Source organism: Serinus canaria, chromosome 8, assembly GCF_022539315.1.
Source record: "Serinus canaria isolate serCan28SL12 chromosome 8, serCan2020, whole genome shotgun sequence".
NCBI lineage: Eukaryota > Metazoa > Chordata > Aves > Passeriformes > Fringillidae > Serinus > Serinus canaria.
In genome coordinates, this window is record NC_066322.1 from 17,695,088 (window position 1) to 17,709,949 (window position 14,862).

At 39.8% G+C, this 14,862-nt stretch overlaps 1 protein-coding gene across 1 annotated transcript in view; it reads right to left on the minus strand.

Moving 5' to 3' along the window:
* Positions 1-522: 522 nt before the first annotated feature.
* Positions 523-14,862, minus strand: part of DPYD (dihydropyrimidine dehydrogenase) — a 334,630-nt gene continuing 320,290 nt past the window's right edge. The window contains exons 21-23 of the mRNA XM_050977198.1: positions 13,039-13,182; positions 4,591-4,731; positions 523-1,932 (exon numbers count right to left, since the gene is read on the minus strand). Coding sequence (XP_050833155.1) covers positions 1,762-1,932; positions 4,591-4,731; positions 13,039-13,182 — 456 coding nt within the window. The 3' untranslated portion in view covers positions 523-1,761. The remainder of the gene's footprint in view (positions 1,933-4,590; positions 4,732-13,038; positions 13,183-14,862) is intronic.

Genomic DNA, 14,862 nt, shown 5'->3' on the forward strand with positions numbered 1-14,862 from the left:
TTCCTGTGAGTCCACAGTAGCTCATGTAAGATAAGAAACTACTGCAAGACTAGCAGCTTTTAACAAGTTGCAAGCGAATATTTTCTAAGCAGTATGACTGGCTGTTCCTGTTTTATCTGAGTCTGAAAAATCCACAATGATAAATAGGAAAATTAGAATACAAAGAGAAAACTAATAGCGGAGACACTGGACTTGAGCCTGCCAGCAAGCCCAGAGCACCAGCAAAACAGTGTTGGTGGAGCAGGGACACTAAATGAAATGACACTTGAAAATGTTCAAATTTACATTGTGTGTGTAGGGAAGGAAGGCAAAAGGAAGGCAAGTCAAAGGCAGACAAAGAGGTGCCAGAGAGGGGCAAAGAGCATGATACATTCTGCACTCTAGGCAATCAATGGAATAATGTACATGTGAGTTAACTCATTAATGGTTCCTGGAGTGAATCTTAGAGATTATGAAACACCAACTGACAAGGCTCTAGAAAGAAAATCTGTTTAGTAAATGCAAAAAGAAAAACCACCCAAGCTGGTTTCAACATTTATTTATAATTCAGTGTTCAATTCATAAATCAAGAAACAAAAGCCAGGCTATCTTTTTAATCAAAGCTTTTACTGCTCACAATATATGGTATAAGAAATTGAACTGATAGATCATTTATTATTGTTATGAAACTAAAGGCTTTATATTCTTAAGTGGAGTAAAGCAGACAGCAATATGTTCATATTAGAAAGTTCCTACTGTGAGTGAAAAATGGATTAAAATTGAGATACTGTTTAGTAAGACAGATGAATCTGTAGTTATTTTTGGCTGTGAAACTGCTAGAACTATACACAGCACTGGGAGAATCACCTTGCCAGTTTACCCTGTGTGTCTGTGTTTGGCAAACACAGCCTGCAGGGTGTGCAGTCCGTTTGCACGCAATCAGATCTCTGACCTGAAACGTGTACATTCTGGAACATTAATTGGCACAATTAAAAAGTTATTTAGAGGATGAGCTTGGAGCAAAAAATGTTGTTGCTTCTCAGAATTCTGAAACACAACCTGGACTTCCTAATAAGCCATTTTAACTGTTTGCAGAGACGTTTTAAGTGTTCACTGAGGGGGGAAAGTAATGATCAAACCACCCATGCAGCACACAAATCTGAAGAGTCCAGCATGTGTCAGTGCAAAGCAAATTTATTCTATAAAGTGACTAGTGTGAAAAAGAATTAGAAAGGATTATAAAAATACACTACCATATGTTGTAGTAGTTGAAAGTGATTAATCCAGTTCTTAAATCCTATTTTAAACTCCCTTTCATTTCTGTCTATAGAAAAATAGAAGCCACATCACTTTGTTTGTATGCTATGTAGTTAATTACATCTTCTAAGAAACTCTTTTAAAACTAAATGTAATGTTTAATTACAAAATGGTCTCCTTGAAAACAGTTAGCTTGTACATTGATTTGTAGTTCATTAAAAATGCTTTCTTAATTATATTTCCAGCCAGAAAATACACAGAGATTAAAGAGTCTATAGAGAAGTTCTGAAATCACAGCATGAATTGTAACAAGAAAGTTACACTTCAAATAGTGGACAACTGACAGCCACGATCACCTTTCTGTAATTTCAAAACTTAAATGTTGCAAAAACAGTAACTGGAAAGCACCGTTCACGGTACCCTCTATTGGTATAACATTTGATATAGGAGTAGATTTGCAAGGACTAATTAGAAAGCAAATCAATGGCATCAAAGAAGGGTAAAGCTGCCCTCGGCTGCGGGGCCTCAGCGCGCGGGGTTCACGGCCAAGGGCAGCCCGCGCCTGGGCTCGTAGGGGGTTGTCCTGGAAACCATGCGGATGCAGTCGATGACAGGGCACACGCTGAGACACAGGGTGCAGCCTGTGCAGCTGTCAGTAACCGTGGGCAGGTGGGTTTCAGGATCAAACTGGATAGCCTGCAAGCAGGAATAAACATTATTGATGGCACGTGCAGGAAAGGTCAGAATTGCTCCCATCCTACTGTCTGCGCTTCCTGCGCTGCAACACTTGGAGACATCTCGGTGTGATTCTGCACTGCAGCTATAGCAACTGCTCCACTGGCAGGGAACAAAAACAACCCCTCTCCAGACACTGAAATTAGAGAGGTGGGCCAAATTACACCTCGGCAAAAGCTCACAGGCCACAGGGGCTGGTTACAAAAGGAGGAGTTTGCTCCATGGTATCTAAACTCCCAGAGGGTATTTCTCCTTGATGTAAATGAAGTATTTGCTAAGGCAGCAGTGTGCTGGCGTTATTGGCTTAGAGGAGACACCAGACCACACCTGTACACCTTCAGCACAATGCCCATCACAAGGCATTCTTTTGACTTTTATTCTCAGCACAGCATGAACAATCTAATTTAATAAACAGCAGAGAAAAACACAGCTTATTGTGCCTTGTGCGATTACTTTTCTTTGTAAATCTTTGACAGGAATATCAGAGTTTGGGGCAGGCAGAGCTTGCTTTAGTTCTCACATTCCATGCAGTGAATCCTCATTACCAATTAGGGTGATAAGTGTATTTGAATGTGAAATAACAGTTGCAGTCTCAATGATATAAGCTCCTGGTTTTAATGGAAATGGCAATTAAAAGCCAAAACAAAAGCTTCATGCAACCGCAAAGTGTCAACATCTAAGAGGACTGGAAAACTAAAACATTTTAAAAAGCACCAGAAACACTGAATATCCACTTTGAAGAGTTTAGGAGGGAAAATCAGGCCTGAAAGTTGAACTCTGGCAAACAAGCAGTGCCTTAGCAAATCTCCCTGACCATTGTCAGCATCTGGGGGAGGCAGGGGGACGTACTGGTGCTGCTGCAGGTTGGCTCCTAAGGCAGATTTGAGGCATTTGGGGTTTCAGTACTAGGAAGGCACAGAAGTTGCTGTAGCAACCAGCAAGGGCATGAAGTGTGTAGTAACTGCTCTGGATCTCTGAGTTTTACCTCAGCTTGAGCACAAAGAGAGCTCTGGCTGGTGAGTATTTAAGGAGGACTCCTTTCTTTCTCCCTCCCTAACAACAATGCACATCTTGAAAGGGAGTTCAAAGAGGGACAGCAAGTCAGGACTACAGTACTGACTTTAAATTAAGGAAAGCTTTTCTCTTGGAGTCATACAAGGTGACAGCTGTGTAGAGCAGCATGGATATTTCTGAAACAAAGGGAAGCATAAAGCAGATGCTGTTTTGAAGGTGAGGGGGGGTGTTGTTGATTTATTTGCTATTAAGAATTCCTTTGCATTTCTGTTCAATTAATTTCTTTTCAATTTCCTTAATTAAATAAGGAAAAAGCATTTTTCTTTTGTGCTTAGAAAACCTTCTGGGGGTTTAAACTTTGGTTCTTTTGGCGCTGATTTTTATTTCCAGTTACAGAAAATAAAATCTACTAAATCTAAATCCAATCTTTTGCTCTCTAAGGGTTATATGAAAAATATAATTCTCCTGATAAATCTGATGTAAGGGGAAAGGTGAAGATTGCAATGTCACAAAGAAATTTAGACAGTTAAAAGGCTACTGTATGAATCTGTTTTTGAGAAAAAACACCATTAATTTTCTCATATCAGTGGAAAAAACCTTTGCTCTGACATACTTGTTTCAAATGCAGTTGATTTGCAATGGAAGACTTCTTTCTGTGACTTTATGTAGCTCAAACCATCAGACCTATTATTGGTTAGACTGAGTTCAAGACAAACAAAAACTCACAGTGTCCAGAAGACACTTGGTGTTCAATTAAAGTATTTGTTTTTGACAAGCTGTTCTCAGACTAAAATGTATGGAAACATCCATGTAGAAATGCTTGCTGCATATTGAATTCCATGAAAATTATGCTAGACCATATTTTGATTTTCGTAAAGAAAATGAATCCTCCTGTACTGCCTTTTTTACTGCGCACCAGTCCATCAGCTCCAGTGGACATGGCATGGAATGGCATCTAGAGATGCCGATATATTTCATACAACTTGCTACCATATTGAGCAATCAGAAATACTTTGCTGCAAATAGGAGCCTCAGCTCAAAATTGGGCCATTTTCTGGTCACAATGACTTCTACAAGCCTCAACCTGCTGCTCAAAAAACCCTGGCAGTTATCCTGGAGAAAGGATTTGTAACTCAATCAAGAACAAAACAAAACCCCATCTGCCTGAAACCTGAATTAGTTTGGTTACTCTGAGGGAACAAGAACTGGGTTTCTTAAAAAACGTTTGGCAATAAGACCAGCCCATGTCTCCCCACATCCCCTTGGGAAGGGATGTGTTCTTCCCTTTCTGCCTCATGAACCTGAAAACCATCAAGAGCTACACTTACTGCCATTCAGCTTGGGGCTTCTTCATTTCTTCCCCTTACAAAGAGTCCCAGTTGCAGTCAGGGCCCTGTGACAGTGACGTGGTCTGTGCAGCCCCCCTGGACCAGCCCTGCTCCAGCACGGCTTGAGAGCCAGAGCCTGGAGCAGGATGGGCTTTGAATTCAGCATTTTAGGCATCTGTTTTTACCACCTGCTCATTAACAGAAGGTGAATTCTTTCTTCCCAGCAGCAGAAAGATAACTCATCGTGCCTTTCTGCTAATTACAGCTGTGCTCTTACCTGGTAGCCAGAATCATTACAGGTCATGTAGCACTTGCCACAGTTGATACACATTTCCTCGTCAATCAGGGCCACAACTTGCTCTGTGTTGCACAGATCACCATATGTTCCAATATACTGCAGTGCTTTTCCAATTACATCCTGGGGGAAAAAAAAAAAGTTATTGACTCGTTTATAAGATACCTAGGCAGTCTCTACAGCTGCACTGGAGCACTCTCTAGTACTACAATGAGGAAGATTTGGCCATGCATTTTGAGGATGGTTAGGATTTCTCTTATAAATTTCCAAATGGCTGACCATCTTACCCCCTGTAAAATACAAAACTTTTTCCATACAGGCACATTTTCAACGTAGGCAGTACTAGAAGTACACATTATGTGCAAACACATTCTACAAATAGGTTACACATTTAGTACTTGATTTTGCACGTGCTGTTGTTTTGCCATGATTGGGTGAAACTTCTAGGAACAAAACAGAATGTAAACAGGAGTGACATGCTATAATCAGATCATCTTTGGTCATTTCTCCCTAGCACAGATTTAGGAACTCACAGCAAGGAAAGAAAAAGCTGAGAGAGAACAATAATAGCTCTTCTCTCTTTAGCAAGGTGCACAAATGATGTGATCATCAATTTATTGCAAATACTGCACAGAAGTAAGCTCTGGGTCTAATCCTGCAAGATCTGTTAACTTCCCAAGTAGGAACCTGCTGCATCAACCTTACACATCAGTTCTGCAAAAGGTGTATGCCAGCACAGCATACACCAAAAATTTCTGCTATATAAATTAAATGCAGAAATGAGTCCAACCTTGTCTTCCTAGTCTGCTAAGAACTTGAAAACCCAGTATTACTTTGAAAGAATGAGGCCTACCTGGTCTTCAGCACTTGTACAATAGCATCTTTATGCAAAGAGACAAATTTCTTTGTTCATTGGATGCAGTATTAGGATCTATGAAGCTTCTCTTAGTGATTGTTGAGCTAGAAAATTCAACCAAATCCTATGCCCAGGAAAAAAGACTGGCAAATTGTACTGTTTCCTTGTTCCAAAAACACTCAAATGTTTTCTCTCTGCCAAAAAACATAGCTGCTGCCATGTGAAATACCTTGGTTGCATTCATTCAAACCTAAAAGCCTTCCAGTTCTTCTCAGCAACATGCAGAGAACATTAATGCTCTTTCAGCATAAAACAGCCATGGCACATTGCTAAAGGCAGCATGATGAGCGTGGACAGATGACTGTGAGCAAGTTATCACAGCTTAATGAGTTAACACTCATCACTCGAGCTGTGCAAGCTGATTTTGTGCATGGTCCAAAATCACTACAAATTTGAAGCAAAACCTGTTTGTTTAAACTACTGTAAAAGGTCAGTTAGCTACTATGAAAGTGTTTCAGCTAATGCATTTTACTAGAACCAGACTTGAACATGAAGCCCTTTACTGTGACTCCACTGATGAACTATGAACTAAATCAAATGTGATCTCCTAGGAACTGCTTACACTCCCATCTTTTCATTTCCAGTTCCTAATCAGAAACATTCAGGGATTTACTGGATTTACAGCAGTTTTCAGGTGTCTGCAGTCTTCCATGTCAGCTGAAATACTGTAGTGCTAGACTTTAGACTTCAGCTCCAGTTTGTTTGTAGGCTTGTCTGTTGACAAGCCTTGAATTTTGAACCTGCTACAGGTTTCAAAATACACACGTTTTTGTGTGCTCTGCTGGCCCCAGCAACACTAAGTATCCTAGGGCCTCTCTTGTGTGTATACAGCCCCCAAACATTCCACTGCCACAAATCCACATCGCCTGCACGTGAGGAGCTGTGTGCTCAAGAGGGTAAAGAAATTATGTGAAACCTGCACAAGACACAATTGAGTGGCTTTCCACTGCCTGCCCATGTTGCAAAAGTATTGACAGGGGGAGATTCCTAATAGCGAAGAGCTTTTCAGTCTAAAAGCCACGTTTAAAAAGCACAGGTCATTTTCTCAGGGAGGTTCTGGACTCACATTTATATTCTTTAAATATTGTTTGGATGTTAAAACCCACAGAGCTCAAGTAGGTTGCAGAGATGGTTACTCCAGTAACCATGGAATGGAGTGTCTTGAGAGAAGACAACAAGAACCTTTCAGGATGTTTAGCCTAGGAAGCTGAAGGCAGAGCAGGAATATAATGTCTCTCTATATATACACACCAGGGAGGAAAAAGAGCTATTTAAGTTAAATGAAAATGTTGGCACAGGAACACACGACTGTAAGCCAGCCATGAATAAATTCAAAGCTAGAAATTAGAAGAGGCTTTTTGAATGGGAAAGGAGTGAGGTGGTTAATGACCTTCCAGGGAAACAGCTGGAGGAGATAGGGGAGACAGTCCAAGGTTTAGGGTAGAATTAGATTGCTCAGGAAATGGTTGCTTGAAACAACATGATCAAAATTGATTTTTCCAGCTACAAACTTACAAAGGGAATAACAAAACAATGCATAAGGCATGGTGATTTCTGCATTTTTAACCAAGTCTCACTTCTCACAGCTCACAAAAATATACTTTTGGGGACTTAAAATCCCAAATAGGGAGCATGATGGCACTTTAGAGGCCTGAAAGTGATTTCAAAAGACTGTGCCAATGATTTACTACTCATTTACACTCATTGGTGTTGTGTCTTTTAATCACTTCTTTCTCTCAAGCAAAGACTGTATATTTATTCATTTGCAAAGTTTCAGGACATTATTGGCTAAAAAAGCAATGGTACTTAAAAGATGTTCTGCAGGTGCACTCTTTTACAACATCTCAGAGTTTCTTGTTTTCTCAAATCATAAATGCTTGGAACAAAATAAACAGTGCAGCAAGAAATAATCAGCTTTCACTGTTTAAAGGAGTGTCACTCCAAACAGCAACTATCTAAAATGGCACTATGGGATTCCACACTTGGTGTATCTCAATGGCCTCCAGATCAAATTTGCACCATTTACAGATTAATTTTTTTTTTTTTTTTTTTTTGCCAACTGCCAGACCTGCAAACAGAAGCCAGGTTCTGAAAGTCAAGCTGTGTTCTTTCTGGCTTATGCATTAGCAGCAGCAATTTAAAAACAATCAAACAAAAAACCAAAACAAATCAACCCAAAAAAACCCCAAACTGGAAGTTAAATCTGCACCTCTGTGACAGCAGGGACCTAGAGTACTCTTTTTGATTACTGCTGTGCTGTCCTCCTCTTTGCAACATAACTGAAAAAACTGGGAAAGGAATGCAGTCCTGCAACTGGAACTGTCTGGGAATTCAGTTGCTATGGAGAGAGTCAGAGCAGAATTCATTAGTTTTATGTTACTAATGAATACAGAAAAAAATTCTTTTTGTCACTAAGCTAAGCAGATGTGGGTTTGAGTATAAACAAGGAGAAGATCTGTTCAGCAGGATATTAGTTTTGCAATGCTACAATAGGTGCATTTTAATGTTAATGTATCAACCATTTTATGATGATTAGCTTTTCCTCAGTCATCATATTAGTGAACCTCTATTTGTAAATACAATTCATGGTTCAGCTCTGCTCCTTGTAGACCTGCTGTGTCCATCTTCATGTAGATGCTTTTGTAGAAGACCATGCTGTGTTCTAGAGATGGTGAACATCACAGGCCTCTGATTAGAAAGCCAAACACAGGGCAGGTACTGCATGCCATGAAGCAAGTCAAAGGGAACACATGTTAGGAAAGTACCTGCCTTCCACCTGATCTTCTTCAGCAATAAAGGTGAGGCATGGTCAGAGAGGGAGAGATGAAAAGAAGAAACGTTACAAATAAAACTATAGATTAAAAAAAAAAAACCACCAGAACCTGAGGGTACATGACCAAGGTAAATTTACAGTAAAGTAGCTTAAAAAATACATAAAAATAACTTTTCTTGAAAGATTACAGACACTTTGCCAATACTTAAAAAAGACTACTAAAGGTACTTTGAGATTTAGGGACCTCTAAGCCTTGTTTTCAGTATAACAGCTGTAATACTAGATAAAGTGGGCCTTAGAAAATAATTTAAATCATCGAATCATACCATATCATACAATATCCTGAGTTGGAAGGGACCCAAAAAATTGAGTCCAATTATTATTGGCTGTACACAGGACAATCCCAAAAACTCACACTGCTTGCCTGTGAGTGTTGTCCAGTTAAATGAACCTTTGTGTCACAATTCCATACAGTTTCTATATTGAAAATTATGCTTGTATTGATCACAATTCTTTATGAAGACTGTGAAGCAATAAATTAAAAAGAAACCCTCTTAAAAAACCAAAACCCCAATAATTTTAATGTTTGACAAGGCCTCTGACAGAGGCCTCTGACACAAGAGAGCTCTGAGATTAACTAGCCATGAAGTGGCTAAACAGAGCAAAAACTCAAGGGCTGGAATACAGTGATCGATGTTCAGAAAAAGTAAAGCATTAGCAGAAAAAAGTGTCTCAATTTTCTGATTTAGCTATGATGTTGTTTAATATGCTTGAGTGTGTATCAGGAAAAGCTTTGAACCAGAAGACTGTAGAGTTGATACGAGTTTCATTTAAACTAAATTAAAATCCAAGGAACTTGTAGGTATTTTATAGAAGCAGATGAACAGGTACTATCGCAGTGAAAAAATGCAGTTGGACAAGCAGCTTATCAGTGTAAGTAACTTCTGCTGATCTTGCCAACAGATGCATTCCAGATTAAAGAGAGCTGCAAGAGAAAACAGAGTGGGAGACACCACTGCCAGCTCATGGAACTGTCCTGACCAGAGGCAAACAAACCAGCCCCCATAGCTACTGTAGTGCTGCTCCAATTAATCAGCCATGGTGTGGAATACACAGCCACTCCAGTGTTACCAACAGGAGCAGAGTGCCCCGAGCACTGGGCAGGGATTAATGGGTGAGATTTAACAAGTCCAAGTGCCAGATTCTGCACCAAGGGTAGAGTAACACCAGGCAGAAATACAACAGGAGGGAAGGTTTGGGAAGGGAAGGGAGAAGACCATTATGGGTTACAGCAGGGGAGATTATTTCTGTGATTCTTGTTTGAGTTTATACTTGGGAGAATCAGCCTTAGACTCCCATAAATTAGGGGAGACACATGCATAGATCCACCTGAAATATGCAACATTTCCACATTTATGACGAAGATTACAATATGGTCTTTTCCAGGCAGGCAACACAAGGTAAAACTACTCATGTTAAACACACAGATACATGTCAGGGAGGATCCAAATGGTACAAAATAGTTATGGCAAAATAAAGCTGTATTTACTTCAATATTCCTCACCTCCCAAGAGGCTTTTAGAGATTTATCACAGCACTGGACTAAATGTGGCTAATGCCTCCCACAGTGCTGGCTTTTAGATGGTACTTACACATCAGCAAAAAAGACTTGCATATATGTATGTGCAAAAGACCATATAAATGTATCTGTAAGGGGGAAAAAATTTCAAACCAAAGAAATTTGAGCTTGAGGATCTGTGTGGATATTTTTCCAGCAGGTGGAACAGCATGTCATGCCTTAGCTAAGAGAGCTATGCCAGAATGTTTGAACTACCAAACAATCTCTACAGTAAGGCTTCCAGAATAAAAAAAGGAGGAAATAAAATAAGCAGATAAATGGTGACTGAATATTGTGGTATAGGCCCTGAAGGACAAAGAACTAAATTATTAGGAAGAAAAACACAGGATCGTGTAAGGAAAGAAATTAAAGCAATAAGGAGGCAACCTGAGGTAGGCAAATACATCTGTGGGAGCTGTACAAAAACTGCAACTGAAAACAAAAGATCCAGGGCACATAGCCACATGGAGCACAATTTCAAATATTACAGACAAGTGAGAAAAGAATAAACAACTCTGCCAAATATCAAAATATGCAGTTTCAATTAATATTGAAAAAAAGAGAAAAAAAAAAAGAAGAGAAAAGACATGTGAAAAGACATCCAAAAATAAATTAAATTTTGGATAATCACAGAGGGGTTTTAAATTGACAAATCAATGGCAAATTGACAGCATGGGGAATTTATATAAGTGTTGGAATTTACATATCACCAACCCAAGAGCCAATTAGATGAGAACATTTTGGGGAGGCATCAGGAAATTTGTAGCAACCCCCCAAAAAATACAACCAGACAAAAGTCATAGCTCTTTCAAGGGCACCTAGCTCTCCTTTAGACAGGAATGGGGTTTAGAGTGCCCCCAGAGCATTCTCTTTTTCAGACTGAACAACCACAAGTCTCTCTGTCTACATAGGAAAGCGCTCCTGCTGTTTGATCATCTTAGTCACTCTTTAAGGGCTTCTTTGTTGTGTCTGAGTTTGTCCAGGAGCTACTGTACATCTCTGCAGGCCTCTGGGAATTTTTCCCTGACTTCCTCTTTGTTGGGGTGCATCACCCCTGAGCTTGGAAGAAGTGATCCTTGGATATTACCAGCTTGCTTGGGCCTCTCTTCCATCCAGGGCTTTATTTCATGGTCCTCTATTAGGCAGATCCCTGAAGAGGCCATATTCTCACTCCTCCTGTGACTGAAATTGCTGATTTTCCCCCTTTTAAAAGACATTATCCCAGAGGCAGTGCCACTGCTGCTGATGGGGTTGGCCTTGTCCAGTGGCCAAGCTGGTTTCCATGAGAATCCTGTCCTGCAGCTGGCTGCCAGTGGCTCTGTTGGGTCCTGGGGAGCTTCCAGCAGCTTCTCCCAGAAGCCACCCCTGCAGCCCCACCCCTGTCAAAGCTTGCCATGCAAACCCAATTCACTGCTGGCTTTGTCATTACAGTCAGCACATTCCCTTCCAAAGAGGTGGCCAGACTGAAAGACAGCTTTGGCAATGCCTGGCTTCTTGTAAGAGCTTCAGGGTGAGGGAGATGATACCCTGATTTCTCTGGCTGAGAAGCTCCTCAGACACCACTCAGAAGTATTCAATATCTGTGTAAACAAACGTTTCTGTTTGGGGGAATTAATTTTCCTCTTCCCCTGCATTGGGCTCTCTTTTCTTCTTTTTAATCTATCTCCTACTGCTTGGATCTTTTTTTTGCTTTCTACTTGGAGTTAGGCATAATAAATTATTGAACTCCGTTTTTTAATGTTTTTTTTCTAGTCTTCATGTCTGTTTTTCCTTCTTGCTAAACTTTTCCCTTCATTCAGTTTACTTGCTTTTGGATAGTTATCAGTTTTTTAGTTTTCTGCTGTTTTTCAGAAGCAAGCCATCTCATTGAAAATGCAGTTATTGGCTGTTGCTTCTTCTTTCTCTTTTTCCCTACATCAATACTCTCCCTGCAAGGAGAACAGAACCATGAAACCTCTGAGGTCAAGCAGGCTTTGAAAATGCTCATCATAGTGAGGAAAAAAGAGTAGATTGCTGTTCTTTGGAACTTTTTGTATGTGTGTGTATATATATATATATATATATATATATATATATATTTGAGAACTTCAGCACAAGAACCACACAATCCAGAAACCTGAGAGAGGTCTACAGAAGTGGCAAACTAATTAAATTAAACAGGAAGACAATTCAAAATTTCTCCTTGTCTGGTTCTGTCATCCTACCAGTTAGCTTGGAATACTGGATGTATCAGTAAACTGCAATATTCTCTTGGGAATAATGTGGTTTTCTGAGCCACAGCTCATGTTCTATTTTATGCTTGGCCTTATTTTTTCAAGAATTCTTACATATCTGCTCATGTAGATATCTGATATTGTCCCATATATGAAGAAGACAGTCAACAAGGTCAACAGACATAATTTTCATACTGCTTTACAAATGGTTTCCATGAGAATCCTGATTTAAAAAAAAAATTCCTATTCAGACTTGAAGTTTAAGTAAACTCTAAAGTGAACACCTAGAATAATTAGCTCATGCTGTTTCGTTTTATTGATATTTATTGACTATCTAAGGGAAGCGAAAAGCTTCAATGTATGGATTATGCAGCAGATAGGGGTCACAGGTTTTATTTTTACCTTGACATTTACTCATTGTAGACAGTGGATCAGCTACTTAGACAAACATTCTCCAGCTTTAAAAGTTCAGTCTCTAAACCCATGACACAGCTTTTACATGTACTGAACACCAGCCTTGGCCATCGATCCTGCATGAGGGATGGAGGCATTTAGCACATTGCATGTATTCAAAAGGTATCATGCAAAACAGCTCATACTGTAGCATTCAAGCTGAAAGAAATTCTAAACAGTTCTGCTTTGTTCTTCAAGGCATCACTCCTGCTTGATCTGCAACTACTGTTCCACTGCCTGAATATCTTTATTCTGAAAAATGACATTAGGGAAATACCTGTACACGTACATCACAAATCATTTCCCATCGATTTTGGTTAAAAGCTAGAAAATCTGCATAAAGAGTTGTCTTTGATGCCCTCTAACAAGCTTAAAAGCAGTAATAACCAACTCAAACTGCTAGAAATGACTGTGCATGTCAACTGCCTATCACTTCTTATGCATGTATTTTTGTTACCTTGATTGCTGGAATGGGTTTCTTTGGAACGAAGTGTTTTTTCTCAGGAAGCTCAGCAGCCATGTTCTGTGCCTTCAGTTTTATCTTGTTCTCAGCTATTATCTTTTTGCGTTGCTCCAGGTAAGGCCCAAAACTGGGCAGTTTCTGAAACAAAAATCAGTAAACATGATTATGCTTAGTAAGTGGGTATAGTAGAAAGATGAGTCTGATCCCAAGGGTGAGATCTCAAGTCCATGTTGACTGAAACTTGCTTCTTATTCAGGAAGCTGAAATTGAAATCAGTAAGCCTGCACCAGAGTGAGAAGTGAATAAAAATCAAATATGAACATTGGGATCTGACTTGGAAAGATATACTGAATATTAAAATATTAATATCTCACAGCAGAAAAATAGCTGAATTGCAGGTCAGCATCCAACAGTCTATTATTTCCCCATTGCATACTTGCTTATATAGAAAAATGTATCATGTTAAATAATTCAAATGCTAACTTTATTTCTGTTTCATTTTATACTATGTGGAAAGGTATCATAAAATTACCAGTTTACTTAGAAGAGTTCCACCAGTATTTAAGATTATTTGTATCAATATCTGAATAAATCAATACATACTTCTAAAGCTTACAAACACGTATTTGGCAGTGTAACAAAAGGCTGTTTTAAGCTGTCAAAGTAAGGCTAACACCAAATGAACTGAAACACATTATAATCTCCTAATTCTCCTCTATGTCCCACTTGCAATCTTTTCTGGAACATTTAGTCCTTGAACCCAATTAAGCAAACTCCAGAGGAAGATTTCACTGAATTGCAAAACTCATGTCTTTACCCAAGAACATGAAAGAGCTGGATCAGATTTCCTAAAACACTCATCTTCCTGAACCAAAAAAATCCTTTTGCTTACCTGGAACAGACACGGACAACGTAGTGTGCCACCATCACAGATTTAGGTGAGAGAAAAATAGTAGAAAAATGGACTTTTGCTTGATGCAATAGACCATTCCCTTCCTTCCCTGAAACTAATTCCTTATTCTGCAGAAGTATTTTATCCACCTAACTCAAGCCTGTTCAGAAACTACAGCAGTACTGCAGAAAGCAGCAGGTAGTAACAGGGGATACATAGCCTGAGCAGCTGCTGGCATTAATTCACGCTAATAATACAACCTCAAAGAGCATATCGAACAAGATACAGTACTGCTGTGCTTATCAATTTTTTAAGAGGGAATTTCAATGTGAATTTTAAACCCCAGATTATTTAAAAATTTAAAAATTATTATTTTTTAAAACGAAGTAAATCCAGAAGAGGTTACCCTGCTCTTCTGCTAATCCTTAGGAGAAAAATTCCTCAGTGATCTCTGTCAGTCACAATACCCAACCCTGGCACCTCAGGCTCCTTGCTATGACAAACAGAAGCTTCCTTGGCTGCCAGGTTTTGGGTACTCTGAGCATACAGCCAGAGGGTGACGTCCTTGAAATGCTCCCCTGCTTCCAAGGTTTGGTCTGTGGTCTCAACACACATTTTTAACAGCAGGTCAGCTCCAGCTTTGCTGTGTCCATGAGCTCTCCAGAGGTGCCTCCTGCAGGCTGGGACTGAACCCTGCTCTGGGTCACAGCCACAGTCTGGGCAGCAGCAAGGCAGCATGGGGGTGCTGCAGGTTCCAAATGCAGAGGTAGCCTGAGTTTGCCCACTGGCAGCGGGCTCTTATTTTGTCTGTTCAGTGGGAACTTTGCTCCTGCATGTCATGTTCAAGGCTTCCTTGCAGACATCAAGCTTTCCTTTCTGTGCAGCTGCTGGACATGAAATGTTCTAGGACATCTTAAAATCAGGCT